The 15312-nt window shown below is 41.8% G+C and overlaps 1 protein-coding gene across 2 annotated transcripts in view; it reads left to right on the top strand.

Annotated features, from left to right (window-relative positions):
* The first annotated feature begins 1009 nt into the window (after positions 1-1009).
* The window catches only part of TRIM55 (tripartite motif containing 55), a 53262-nt gene continuing 38959 nt past the window's right edge, over positions 1010-15312 (top strand). For both annotated transcript variants that reach the window (XM_054985700.1, XM_054985701.1), the window contains exons 1-5: positions 1010-1282; positions 1877-2049; positions 6243-6408; positions 8714-8809; positions 15055-15288. In XM_054985700.1, coding sequence (XP_054841675.1) covers positions 1115-1282; positions 1877-2049; positions 6243-6408; positions 8714-8809; positions 15055-15288 — 837 coding nt within the window. In that variant the 5' untranslated portion in view covers positions 1010-1114. The remainder of the gene's footprint in view (positions 1283-1876; positions 2050-6242; positions 6409-8713; positions 8810-15054; positions 15289-15312) is intronic.

Here is a 15312-nt window from a genome sequence, read left to right on the forward strand (position 1 = left end):
CCAACTCCAGGCCGGAAAATTCCTGGAGATTTGGGGGTGGCTCATGGGAAGGGGAAGAAGCTCCGCTGGACTGTGATGCTGTGGTCTACTCTCCAAAGCAGCTATTTTCTGTTGTAATTCCAGATCTCCAAGCCCCATCTGAGTAACCATATGTTCAGGCACTGTTTAATTTTAAAACTTAAAGAACATCAGGATGTCTTCCCTTCCCCACAACCATCCTGTCATTTCAGTAGAGATGGTCCAAAACAATTCAATATCTGAGAAAGAAAAAAAATGGCATTCCCACTGAGATAATCTGTTAATAAAAAAAAGAATTGACAACTGACTGCCTTTGATCATATACCCAAGCCTGAGGTGGATTGTCTGCTTAATGATCAGACAGGCCCTGGTTCTGGGAACCTTGATTGCCCTCAGGAACATTTATCCATCTATTCATTTCCATACTTGCTGTGAATTTCCTCTTTTAGCAAAGCCACCACCAGAGCAATTATCCACCTCTGTTTTTTTTAAAAAAGTTGCCATCTGTAGCATGGCCATTTCTCTCCTCCACAAAACCCTAGACATTCTTTGGGGAGTTCTGCTTTTGTTAGGTTAGAGCTGATGAAGACTTTGTGCTTAATATAAATGCAATGGTCCAGTTGTTCTCATATACTGCTGTCTTCATCCAGTGTTTTTCAGAGGCCTTAACTTCCCTCTGTGGCAGTGAAGCCTGAAGACACAACCCAACAGCATTCTCCAGTAAACTTAACACTTCAGTTTTTCCAGCAGTGAGTGGTTCATATCTTTCAGTGGCAACTGTCAGTGTCTCCCTTCCCCCTGCTCTCCTTCCTTCTTAAATTCAGGAATGTTGATCTCTCACCCCAGTGAGCTGTCACCTGTCTAAATCTGTCCTGGTGTCAGATGCATATATGGAGAAAGTAAGTATGGCAACCAATGACGTTCTCCTTCTAAAATAGAACTAGCTCCCTTCACTCCGTTTAAACAATGTCCTCCTGGGAAAAAACCTCAAAGGACATTTGATCACACAAGCTTTGGAATTCTTTTGGGGACCTAATCCGGAAACTGATCAGCAGCACCCTGATTCTGAGCCTCTGCTCCTTGGAATCGCTAGGAGATGAGCACCTCCCTTAATTTTAAGTCTTTTTCCAAAGAACAGCAAACTATGGATAACTTAGAGAAGCAACTTATTTGTCCCATATGTTTAGAGATGTTTACCAAGCCGGTGGTTATCCTTCCCTGTCAGCACAACCTCTGCAGAAAATGTGCCAGTGATATCTTCCAGGTAAGTTATTCAGTCTTTTAAAATGGATGGAAAATGTATAATAATAACATATTATAAAATTAGGAGGGTATCATTAGGTTTAATAAACCAGATTTTTCTTATAGGGAAGAATAAGGAGAAATTTAATTTGGAAAGATAATATATTTGTTATTTATTTTGATCTCTTACATTTGGAAATGTCCCTATTTATTTATGTAGATGGAATTGTTATTTCAAGTATTTAGAGATATTAACACGTAAACCCATTCCTGTTGTTTCCCAACACCTCTAAAAATGGCAATTTTTCTCTCAAGCGTAAGTTGTTGTTTTATTATTAGCTGACAGGCATTAGACAAAATGGTATTGGAAGTTATTTATCTTTTTGTATATTTTGGGGAAAGAATTTGCTCCCAAATCGAAGATAAGTTGTCTTAGAGGACTTGAGCCAAAGTCCAGTGAAGTCATAGTAGTAAATGTATGGAACCATTAGATCATGGCTTAAGCAGATAAAACAATTTCAGTCTTGTGATGCAGAAATGATAGCACTTAGAATAATTGTGAAGAATTCAAATAATGACTTTACAAGGATGTGATTTTATTGCTTGGCAAGAGCAGGCCTCAAACCCATATCTGCCAACCAGAGGAGGCACCACTGTGGCATCCGGGGGGCGATTCCGCTGCCCTTCTTGCAGACATGAAGTAGTTCTGGACAGACATGGCGTGTATGGTCTTCAAAGGAACCTTTTGGTGGAAAATATCATTGATATATACAAGCAGGAATCTACCAGGTAACAGACTGGTTTCTGCCCTTGAAGGTTTGTCTTCTGGTGCTGGTTCTAACTTAATTGTATTTTCTATAGAAACAAATGGGTTTGTTCTAAGACATCCTAGGAGTTTTCATCAAAGAAGGTGTCTACTGCTGGGAGTAGCTCCCTTTCCCTTATTCCCATTTTTTCCTTCTTCTTGCAAGCTGAGGGAGGAATCATCATAACCACCCAGCTATAAAAGGAGAAAACAGTAAGGCTCAACAACAAGCTCCATTGGATCAGAGCCAATTGGTCCCCATTAAAAGTAGCTGGGCCCTGAATTCTTAAACTGTTGGTATGAAACAGGATTTGCTTTACAAGAAGTGAGCTTTGTGAGCTTTAACTTTTGATAGGGAGGGACTTCAGCCTACTGGATGCCATGCAAACTTCTCTAGGTGTTATAGAATGTTGGCAGTATAAATCTTTTTATGGAAATTGCTTGGCATAGAGCAACATTCAAACTGGTATAAGCGGTTTGCTCTCCAAATCTGAAGAATGAACCTACAATTAATCATATGAGGGAACCTACAATCATATGAACAGCCTTTGTTTATGTGCACACTCAGGCAAACCCAGGGGTTTGTAGACACACAACTAAGAAAGAAAGCATGCTGTGTCCCCTCAAATTTGCAAACGGGGTATGCTCCACTGATTACTTTGGATACCCACCTCCCTGGTACACAACATTCCAGCACTTTTGAAAAATAAAGCATCAAAGTACGCCCGCAATGAGAATAACAGCTTTAAAGTTTAAAATGGAAAAAATCAAAATCCAAGTGGGTGTACACAAGCTGCAGAGTTCTTTTAAAGTAGTTCTTCAGATTTTAACCAACATTAGGCAGTTCTATATAGTAAGGTTCTGAGGAAGGATTGCCTCCGGCAACCCCACACTCAGGATTGCAGTCAACCATGCTTGGGTCAGCATGCCCCATCATCTTTTTTATCTTGATGACAGTGGCAGCATGTCATTTGGAGAGTAATGGATTCATCCCTATCTGCCAATAATAAAACTAATTTATCCTAGTTTGACCTTCTTGGGAAATAATGGTCCTTAAAAATCTGCTGCACACAGCCTCAGATCTTGGACACGGGAATGTGACATGGGACAAATCCTCAATGGACCTATAACCACAGGAGCAGACTCTTTTGCTACGCGGAATACCACTGAAGCGGCCTTCCAAGACTCTGAGCAGTAGAATATCCAGGCCTGCTGTAGTGAAGGCCTTTCTGTGCTTATAATTCATTATATCAATAAAGTCTGCTGGAAGAATCAGGGGAGATGGAAGTAACTGCTTATAAAGTAAGGTCGTTCTCAAGGTACTTACTAGTCTAGCATCAGTTTGAGCACTGTTTTTTTTTAACTAAAAGTTTGGCTGCATAGAATCCACAGATCCTTAAATATTCTTCTGAGAAGCTCAGGCTAGTCACTAACCTAAAAAAACTGCCATGAGTTACATGTCACATAGTTGAATCCTTCTTCAAAGTTTGCTTCTGTGGGTTGAGGGTTCCTTAATTCAACACTGAGATAATTGAACTCTCCATTTTATTTATTTATTTATTTGACATTTATACCTCATCTTTCTGCCCAATCAGGGCCACCAAGGCTGCTAACAATTAAAACAACACAATTCAAATACAAATACATCAGAAAAGCAAAGCAAAAAAAACCCCTTATATAATAGCAAAATTAAAAATGCACCAGTTTCTAAACCTCTCTTGTTTGTGGTTTGGTTGTTGTGCATGATTTCAGTGTCCAGATCATTTCCTGGCTCTTCCGGTTTCTTGGAGTGCACTTCAGGTTACCCACGGGCCAGCAGAAAATCTTTTAACCCAGATTTAATGGTATATTTAATGGGATATTATTTACCAGGTGGTGTTATTTAGCTCCATGTCATGAAAAGCTTCAGCTGCTCATTTCCACACATAAAGACTCTATTACAGGAATAGGACATTTTTCTCCACAAACGTTGACAACCTTAAGTGCTATCAGTCCAGTCTTTATTTTTCATGCCAGCCTGAGGGTTGCTTTCTACCTCTAGCCATTTGTATGGGAAATCCCTCTCATCCTCATTAGAGCTAAGAGCGTGACTACATGTCCACGCAGACTGTTTGTAACCATAGCCCTATTATGGTTTTCCTAGAGCAGGGGTCCCCAAGCCTTCTAAGCCTGTGGGCACCTATGGAATTCTTTCACAGGGTGGTATGTAGAATCACAAAGTGACTGCTGCAGGAGGCAGAGCCAACCACAAAAGGGCAGAGAGTTAAATTTGCATAACTCTTCAACATTTGGGGCAGAAGTGCTGCCTAACAGGATGCCTTTTAAAATGAACTTTTTGTTCATTTTCTTGCATACACACAGCTTACATTCAGTCTTGAAGTGAAGATCCTTGTGCAGCGGTGGCAGCTCCTGCTGAAGCATTTTTTTTGGTAATTTGCAGAGTCCAGACAATCAGATCTCCAATGGCCAATCAGAATTTTGCAGGCAAAAGCTCCATTTGGCTTTTCCCACTTGCTAAAAGCATTTGGCAGGCACTAGGAAAGGTGTCACCATTGCACCCTCAGGCATTACGTTAGGGAAACTGGTCCCCTGAGACCCAGTTTGGTGTAGTGGTTAAGAGCACGGGACTCTAATCTGGAGAACCGGGTTTGATTCCCCACTCCTCCACTTGAAGCCAGCTGGGTGACCTTGGGTCAGTCTCAGCTTCTAGCTCTCTCAGCCCCGCCCACCTCACAGGGTGTTTGTTGTTGTGGGGATAATAATAACATACTTTGTAAACCATGCTGCGTGGGTGTTAAGTCATCCTGAAGGGCGGTATATAAATCGAATGTTGTTGTTAGAGTACTGTAGCTTTGGGAGAAGAATTTGAAGCATACAGAAGGAGGCTTAACACTTTTGCCCTTAACTATACATCTGGAACCCCACAGCATAGGGATAGGAAGTATGAAGTGGCTTTGGGAGCAATATGTAGTGGAGAGTAGTGCTACCTCACTTACTATATCCCTTCTGGAAGTTGCTGTTTTGCTTCTCAGATTAAGAACTATTAATATTTTTAGAGCAAGATCCAATAGCACCTTAAAGAGGCACAGACATTTTGAATTACCACATAAATTGCCTTTTCTGAAATTTCTGATTATAGTGCATGCATATGTGCCATCAAGACTTATGGCGACTCCAGCAAGGGCTTTCAAGGCAAGTAAGAAGCAGAGGTGGATTGTGATTGCTTTCTTCCTTGGTGGTAACCCATCCAAATACTGACCCTGCTTAGCTTCTGAGATCTGACAAGATTTGGTTATACCATGCCACTTTCCCTCCTGCTAATTATAGTATAGATTATATAAGCAGCACTCTATTGCATCAGGCCAATGGCTCATCTGCTACAGCTTCCTGTTTCCCACAGTGCCCAATATGAATCTCCAGAGGCCAAAGCCTGCCCCCTGTTGTCAACCTTCCAGCAACTAGTAGTCCTATCCTCATTTGCAGGGCTCATTTTGAGGGGGAATGTGCAGGAACACAGTTCCGGCAGTTCTCCAAAGAGGTCACATACCAGGTGGCTCCGCCCACCTGACTTCCAGCCATTTTGGCCCTGTTTCGACCTGGAACCCTCCCCTGCCCAGCACTGACCCAATCTGGGCTGGGCCCAAAATGTTCGAACCCCTTTTTGCCATTTTGGGCCTAATTTTGGCCCTGAATGGCCAGGATTGGGTCCAAAGGATAGGTGATATCAGGGGGTGTGGCATATGCAAATCAGTTACGCTAATGACACACTTCCGGCAATGGCAAGGGGCATGGCATATGCTAATGAGTTATGTTAATGAGTTATGCTAATGAGTTCCTCCAGCTCTTTTTCTTCAAAATGACCCCTGCTCATTTGGAAGTTTCATTCATTTCCTCCACAATAACTTGATCATCTCGTGTGGGATCAATGTTGCCTGAAAGAATTCTCTTTGTACAGATGACCAGCATAGGATGATTGGAGGCTGAGGACAGGATGCACAATGGATCCCTGAAAAACAGCTTATGTAGATTTGATAACCCCCACCCCCATAGTTGCAGGCATTCCTGGTTTCAGACTTCCCTGTCCTCACTGACATTACTCTTTTGTGTTCGGTCTTTGTGTTCCCTTTTGTTTGATCTGCAGTCTTTTCTGATTGGTTTTTTTAAAATTTATTCACAGGCCTGAAAGAAAAACTGAACAGCCGATGTGTGAAGAACATGAAGATGAGAAAATTAATATTTATTGCCTGAGTTGTGAAGTGCCCACGTGTTCAATGTGCAAAGTTTTTGGTGCACATAAAGATTGCCAGGTTGCACCTCTCTCAAATGTTTTCCAAAGACAAAAGGTAAAAAGTAACAATTCTTCTCATAAGTAGAATTCTAGTCCCTTTTAAAAACAAGAAACAGAAATAAAATGCTCTGTCCTCAGCTTCTTCACCAGTATTGAGGGATTGCAATTTCTTTTTCTAGCTTTAAAAATCCATTAACTTGAACAGCATCCAATTGATTATCATTGAAACACAGTTGGGCTGACCAAGATTGTTGAGTTGAGATGTTGCAGTCTTCTGAACTGATGAGATCTTTATGATTTTTCTAAATACATCCCAAACACGTGCCTTTCTAGCTTGCTTTTTGAACTGGCACACATACGAGAACATGTGGATTGGCCCATTGCATGGAGAGTCTCTGTGCCCATACCAGTCACCAAAACTGCCAGGCATGTGCAACGTCCCACGTGATAGGACTGATGTATGTATTGGCTTCAGCAGATTTCAAACACGGAGACTACACACACATACAAAAATTTTATTTATTTATTTATCTATCTATGTCATTTATAGTCCACCTTTAAATCACTGAGACGCAAGGCAAAAAAATGTTTCTCAGTGGTTCTGACATGACTGCCTAATGCACAAAATGTTGCTTTGTAAAACATCCCCAGTTCCTACAGCCTTTCCTCACATGTAATGCCAAACTATACATTATTATGGTTATTGCCCTCAGAATCTGTCCCAATTTGCTTACAGCTTTCTTAAAATATAATAGCTAAATGTTCTTAGTCTCTGGTTTCAAGCTCTGACTAGAGGCCCATTTTCTAGATGTGAGAGAGTATAGTACACTTTGTAATCAGAACATTTCCCCACTGTTCAAGTAATAAAGGCAAGTTATACTTTGACAGACTTTTCTTACTTTTGAAATGGAATACTCCCAGCAACTTGCCAGCCGATGACGCCCCTGTCCCCTCAGCCTGCCTGCCAAGGGTGGGAACCATGGGATGACAGTAGGTGAGATTATACATGGGTGGATCCTCTGCCACCTGGGAGCAAGCATCCTCCCACAGCCCCCAAGCTGGGCTTGTTCCTGCCAAGCATTGCCCCCAAGATCCCTTAAGGGGACCCCCAACTGTGTGGAAGCAGTGCATTCAGGCCCTGCTTCCCCCAAAAAGGATCTTTGCCTCATGCCAAAACCACCAACCCTGAAGTTGTGAGAAGACACATAACAAGAACCAAACCCCTTAGCACAAGCCATACAACCAGCCAAACAGAATGGTTAGAACCTTAAGTCGAGGGAGCAATGGGTGGGATGCCACATGGAAACAACTGTGGGGGGTCAGGGGGACAGACAGCTTGAAATTTAAGCCCTCCAGGCAGACCTAACTGCAAACTACGCTCTCAGGTCTGCCAGCCAGCCCCCCGCCCCCAAGAGCCCGGCCAGCCCACTGCTGATCGGCTGACCAGGCAATTCAAACTCATTGGCTCCTGCATAGTCCCTGCAGAGGCCCCACCCCACAGCCCACAAACAAGGGACGCCAGGTGAGTCTGGGGACGGGACATTCATTCAGTGGATGTTCTATGACATCCATAGCCTTACCCATAACCAGAACAGCTATTTATTTGGAATAATCTCCTAAGAAATAAAATTTTAATTTCTTGAAGCAGAGTTCTTTATGACTACTGTGTTTAGATGGTACCTATAATTATATTTATTTATGAATACTCAATATGAGTTGTTGCTTTGGGTAAAAACATCTCATTGTATAAACTGGAGAAAAATCTTGGATGCTGTCCGTGGCTTCTTCATGTTCATAGTGGATTCAGTTTAGAACAGATATCTGTAAAAAGCATCATGAATATTCATATCATTATTACATTCATATAATTTACTATTTCAACCAGATACAAGGTAAAGTTCTAAGTAATCCCTCACAAATTATAGTATTTTGGAGACAAATTCACATAATGTATATTGAAAGTAAAAGTCCTAGCAAAATTTGTGAGCAGTTCAGAATAGGAATAATTGAGCGTAAAACAATTTCAGAAAGTTAATAAAATCCTGCTTATTAGAATTTAGTTGTATAACATTCATGAAGGATAAGAAGATTATTTAACTGAACAGGATGATGTGTTGCACTAACTAATTTCATCTTCTGCAAATATGTATTATTCAGCAAGATTGTCTATTATTGCTTTTCAAAAGTAGATCTTGCTTCTTCAGACAGTTAAGTATGTACATTTTACCCAATATTTTTATGAGAATTTTTGAAAAAGAAATCACTCTAATTACAGGCAATAAGACAATTTTTTAAAAAATCATCAATGTTCTTGTTTTATATTTATTTTACTTTTTTCTTTTATTCTTGTTACGCTGCAGTCCGATCTCAGTGATGGCATTGCAGTATTAGTGGGAAGTAATGACAGAATACAAGGAATTGTAAGTCAGTTGGAAGAAACCTGCAGAACAGTTGAGGTAAGCAGGTCCATTTACAATATACTGAGCTACTTTCAGGTTATAATTATGACTGTATACAAAAGGAGGACGCACAAGGACTGGCAGGGAGACCTAATTTTCCCTTCCCCCCCCCACCCCCACTATTCTCCTTTCCTGAAATCCTCTCCCCATTTACTGTTTCCTTCTTTGCTTCACACCTAGCAGCCAACCTAACTTTATCTTTCCTTGTCTTCAGTTTCCCCTCCTTTCCTCCCCCTGGCAGCTACTCCCTGGGAAAACAGCACTGATTCAGTTACTGGGCCAGGCCCAGTTGCATGGTGTGGAACCTGCAAGGACTTATGGGTGGGAGGGCACTTCACTTTCTCCTGTATCCACTTTCCCACTATTTCCTCTTTCTCTCCTCCTAGCGGTCCCTATATCCTCATTTTTCCTGTTTCCTTCTCTTCTTCCATGCACCAACCAATCATTAATCTGCCTTCCCATCTTCAGCTATATTTATTATTTATCTGCTTCATCAAGGTGGGATCTCATCACGGAAAGAAAGGGGATCGGAATGTGGGGTGATGACGCAGAGAGAACCCTTCTTATCACGACTACAGTCCGCAGCTTGAAGGGGCGGGAACTAATCATGCTAGATCCTTGGCATTTGCATTCACATTCACATTCTTGATTACTCTCCTGGGCGGGACTCAACAACGCTTTGCACAGCCGGCTGGAATTTCCCTAATACAGATCAAGCTGCATTAATTCAGGGGCACTGTGATTTTTATATCACAGTGTTATTAAATGTGGAGGAGGCCAGGGTCGACTGCTCACAAAGCCTCAGGTCATGTCTCTTTTTGAGACACCACAAATGTCACTGTGGCAGTCCTCATCATTGGTCATTTTGAGGAAGAGGCATGATGAGTGAAAATTACGATCAATCGTGGCCTGAAAACTAAAGGGTGTATGTATGTGCAAATGGAGCTAGAAGAAAATGAACATTGCAAGAGAATGGTGTCTTGAAGAAAGTAGGCAATAGGAATTGAAGATGTTAATGACTGTGGAGAGGGAGATACTGATGAAATTTCTGTAAATCACTCTGAGCCCTAGGGATAGGGAGGGATATGCATTTAAACAATTAATAAGTATGTATACATGTACCATAGAATGCTGCTGAAGTTAATTACATAGACTGTACATTGGGTTTCTATTGTTTTAGTATTGTAGGGTTGTGATTTCTGTCTTGATATTTGTATGTCTAGTCATTTTGGCTGCAGCACTCTGTATCCTTGAACTTTATTCTAAACTGTGGCTGAAACATGAAAAAGTGAGACAAACAGTTTTACAAGACTAATGAAAAACAGGACTGAGAGTGATGGCTTTGTAAAGCTGTGGGTGTTTTCATAATGCTTCTGCAGCTTTGACTTTAGGGTCTGTTTCATTTATATTCCCCTACCTTTATTGCTATTCCTATCCCTATTCCTTTATTGCTTCCTTTTTGTGCTGATAGTTTCGATATCATCATTTTTATCGTTTTTGTGAACGCTTGTAGATTATTTTTAAAAATGGTTGTTGTGGGTTTTCCGGGCTGTATTGCCGTGGTCTTGGCATTGTAGTTCCTGACGTTTCGCCAGCAGCTGTGGCTGGCATCTTCAGAGGTGTAGCACCAAAAGACAGAGATCTCTCAGTGTCACACTGTGACACTGAGAGATCTCTGTCTTTTGGTGCTACACCTCTGAAGATGCCAGCCACAGCTGCTGGCGAAACGTCAGGAACTACAATGCCAAGACCACGGCAATACAGCCCGGAAAACCCACAACAACCATCGTTCTCCGGCCGTGAAAGCCTTCGACAATACATATTTTTAAAAAGTTTTATTCTTTTTTGTTGACCAATCAAAAATCAAGTCGTTTATTTCAGTGGGAGAGCTCTCGTGGGGCTTGCTTAACTTTGGACCACACCCAAAGTGATCAGAGAGTGTTCTTGATAGTAGAAATATTGTGTCTTTCTAAAAGCCAGTTGCAAGCCCAGCACTGATGGGGTGGGAGGTGGGAGTGATGGTATGGTGACAGAATACACAGAACAACTTAGTTGGAGTTAAAAGAGGCCACAACTTTATTGGTTCACAGCGTGTGGAGCATTAGCAATGCTTAGGGGCTGGATCCAAACATTGGCTGACCCGCCTGCCAACTGATGACCCACCATGACCCCACAGTCCACCTGCTGAGGGGGGGACCACGGGATGACAGATATTGGGATACTATGTGGGGGTATGCCCCTGTGTGAATACCCTGCCACCTGGGAGTGAGGATGCCCAAACAGCTCCCTGAGCTGGGCATGCCCCTGCCATGTCTTACTCCCAAGATTCCTTAAGGGGATCCCCTTCCTGGAGAAACTGGGCTTGCAAGCCCTGTCTCCCCCCAAAAGGATCCATGCCCAATGCCCAAACTACCACAAGAGCCACAAAATGGCTCCCACCAAAGCTCCTAAAGCTGCAACCAACTCCATAGGCCATCCTGAAAGTCTTGAAACCAAATGTCCTGTCCCCAACTGGACAGGTACACACCATTCAAGCAGTATAAAGCCTCCAGCCAAAAAGATAAGTTACAGTGAGGAATCAGTGCACTCATGTTGCCACCACAAACTGCCCCATTGCCCTGGACAACTTCTGCCTGGCCAGATCCACCCTGTCTGGGACAACATCCCCATACCATGAGCACAGCTCGAGCAAGTCTGACCATAGTAGGTGCATCCAAGGAAAGTATCCACACAGGAGTTCCAGGTCAGTCATCATAGAGCGCCTCAAGTCCAATCCCTGCCATGTGCATAAGTCATTCTCCCCCAGTTGTATGGCCCAAGCATCTGGGGGGAAGCAATGCCTGGCATGATGAAGAACCATTGGCACCAATGAGTACCCCCCTAATGCTAATTCAGGTGACATCAATGGCTCCCTCCAGTCCCAGCTGCTGACCTCATCCAGACAACGATGTGTAGATGCCGGCCCAGAGAACAATGCTATGCCCACAAATCCATACTAATTTGCACTGACCTGCAGGAACTACCCAAAAAGAAATGGGATGACGGAAGGCCGAGATCCGCCCCACACACACACACAGTGATGGCCCCTATCTTGAAGGAGTGGGTTCCAAGCTCCTTAGGTGGTAAACTGGCCATCGCCAGGCAGAATCTGAAGAGGCAAGAGAACTGGAACCGCATCATGGGGGAGCAGTCTGCATGTGTCAGAAAAGGGCTTGAGTGCTGAGTGTGGATGACAAGATAGGCCTTGGTAGCCTGAACTCAGCATGGTGCCGTTGTAGCCCTCAAGTGGATGCATTCCCCCTGCCCCATTTGGTTGGTCTTGGAATGCCAGAGGGTGACTCAGACCCTGGCTGCCAACACTGAAATGTCATGGCTCCCCAGGGCCTGCCCAGAGGAGTCACTGTGGGAATTGGAGACCAGCTCCCCCACGTGGAAGGCTCAGGCTTACCCGTGACTTCTTCTCATACCATCACCAGCCATTCTGCTTTGACCTAGGCAGCAACAACACAGAAGAGGGCTGTCATGGTCAGTATTATCTACACTGACTTGCAGCAGCTGTCTGGAGTCTCAAGCTGAAATCATGTCCTACCTTCTCCTTTTAACTGGAGATGCTGGGGATTGAACCTGGGATCTTCTACATACAAAGCAGATGCTCTACCACTCAGCCATGGCACCTCCCCAGTGCATATTATATTGTGGGACTGTATCATGTGGAAGTAAAAGGGCATAAAAAAGGATTTAATTGTCAGTGGCATGTTAGGCCATCGGTTAAAAAAAAAAGATTTAGCTGTTAGAGGGCAAACTACATCTAAAACTGAAGATTTCGTAAAAATGACTATTGACAGACATGCCAAAGTTTTCCATTGGTATATCTGCAGAAGAAAGCCCTTCTGAACGGATTAATTTCTTGTTGTTGCTGGGTCTGCATGACCTCCGTGTATGACTTCTCGCTTGTTACCATATGACTTTAGGAGCTATAATTCCCATAAGAGTCAATTAGAGAGTGTCAGAGCTTAATTGGGAGCACCGTGTGGTCTGTTTATTCTGCACACTTGCCTAGAGACATCAGTAAGGGCATCTGAAACCTGCCACTCCTCTCACAACATTTGTCAGGCACAAGAAGTGGCCTTTCTGTTTACAGATAAGATCTTGGGTCACATTGCTGGCAAAGATCTGTGCCTTGACTGTATCACTTCTACCTGTCAAGGCTTCCAGTAGTGCAAAGAGATGACCATAGAGATGTGATTTGTTGTAAAATAAGTCCTTATCATGGAAGACAACAGGAAAACAAGGAGCTGATGCTGGTAGCTGGGGTGTAAGACATCTCCCACATACATCAGGAAAAGATGGAGAACTGCACCTGGAGAAATCTACCCACAGAAGATATCAAACAGGGCTGTTGAAGGGTAATCTCATAGATACAATGGATACTGCTTTTTCGTAACAGAATTCTATTTCAAGTGCCTTTCAAAAGATCCTTGCAAAATCTCTGCATCAGAACTTAAAAAAAAAGACATTCTGGGCAACTAGTACAACATGTGACAGATGGAGGAGAACCATCAGCTCTGGCTAAAGATATTCTATCTCTCTCATGCATCCTCTGAAAGAAAAAAAACCCCTAAAATTACTAAACTACCACCACCACCACATGAAAGGCTATCCTTTATTGGGGTAAAGGATGCTTAAATTTAACGCTTTGTGATTCTAATTGGCAGAAAAACCCATTACAGTTCCTTATGCAACCAAAGCAAGGGACAGGAAATAGTATATCAAACATGATCCAAAGTCTTTTAAAACCCCTGAACTAAGTACAGGGGTGTAAAGGAATATAAGCAACTTTGTTGTAAGGAAGGCATTGCTTTGCAAGGATGAAATTGGGCGCTATCAGGAGTTTGCAGACACCAATGAGCCTTTTAAGTAAACTCACTGAAGAAAATAGAATCATACAAAAGCAGAGGCTCCTTAACATTCAAATTTTAACTAAGTCAAACAAAACCAAGACGAGAGAAGTTTATAAAGAATAATAAATTAAGAAAGAGAAGCTATTTCCAAAACCAAAGTCTAGGATTTCCAACAATGACTCACATATAGTCAGTAAATATCCACCACCACCCCGCCATTCTCAGCTTGCCGAGTTTGAGCAATGGATGTGTGCATAATTTTCTTCATTGTGTTTTTAATAGGCTTTGCATCCATAAATAATCCAAAAGATTATGGAAAATAGCCTTCATAATGTTTGCATAAGAATCTTCATCCAAATTATTATTATTCATTTCACATAATCTTCATCTCAGTTGGACATCAGTTTGACCTTGAAAATCACCAAGTGAAGAGAACTACCTGGAACTGGAAGAGAAATACAACCCTCTTTTTATTCTAGTTAAAGATGTGGACCACTATCCTTTGCACAGTTGGATTCATTGGGATTTAAACAGCCAGAGCATAGAGAGTTGCTGCCTCATTTATTAATGTAGAATATTTTCTGACCTTTGCTTAAATTAGCTCATGGAAACTTTGAACGAGGCACAGCTACTAAAAGAGAAAATTCGATTTACTTTTAGTTTTAAATTCAGAGGCAGATCCTGTTCACCTATATTTATCTCCTATGATCAGCACAGGATTTTTGAGATTTCAATTTATTTTAAGAAACCACATTTCCAACTAATATAAATTCTTATGATATGACTGAGAATAATCATGTGTAGGTACAAAAGTTTATCTACAGAGAAAAATACTTTAAATGTTGCTGCGTTTCATAATTTTGAATGTGCTCTGTAATTAAACCGTGCTATATAATTAACTTCTAGTGCCCTATCTCCAGCTTTTAAAATATTTGTCATATTCTTTGTAACAATTTTAATGATGGCACTAAATGCAGCATTTTCTAAAGCGAGTTGTGCATTAGGAATGCACGTTATGGTACAATTTTAGCTTCTTATTCTTATAACAGAATGCTTAAGATTGGAAAAACTGGAAGATCTCTTCAGTTATCAGACAGCAGTGAAACTTTGTCTGTCTGTCTGTCTGTCTGTCTAAATATTTATATGACACCTTTTCAGAGAACCTACTTGAAATCAAACAGATTTCCTCTAAACAACTGGAGAAGTCTCAGAGCTTTAAAAGCCACTGTTCAGGGTCTTTTAAAGCTCTTATACAGAAAAGGATTTATTTGAAAAAAGCAATTCCCAGAATTACTGGAAATAAAAAAGTGCTGACAATATAACTTTTAACTTAATTTACAGGAATGCTGCAAAAGGCAGAAAGAGCAACTGTGTGAAAAATTTGATTATTTGTACGCCATACTAGAAGAAAGAAAAAGTGAGATGACACAAATAATCACTCGGAGTCAAGAGGAGAAATTGGAACATGTCCGATCTCTGATGAAAAAGTATGCAGACCATTTGGAAGCTGTGTCAAAACTGGTGGAATCAGGCATCCAGTTTATGGAAGAGCCAGAGATGGCCGTATTTCTACAGGTAAGTTAGAGAGAATCCAAAAGC

Source organism: Eublepharis macularius, chromosome 7 (genome assembly GCF_028583425.1).
Source record: "Eublepharis macularius isolate TG4126 chromosome 7, MPM_Emac_v1.0, whole genome shotgun sequence".
Taxonomy (NCBI): Eukaryota; Metazoa; Chordata; class Lepidosauria; order Squamata; family Eublepharidae; genus Eublepharis; species Eublepharis macularius.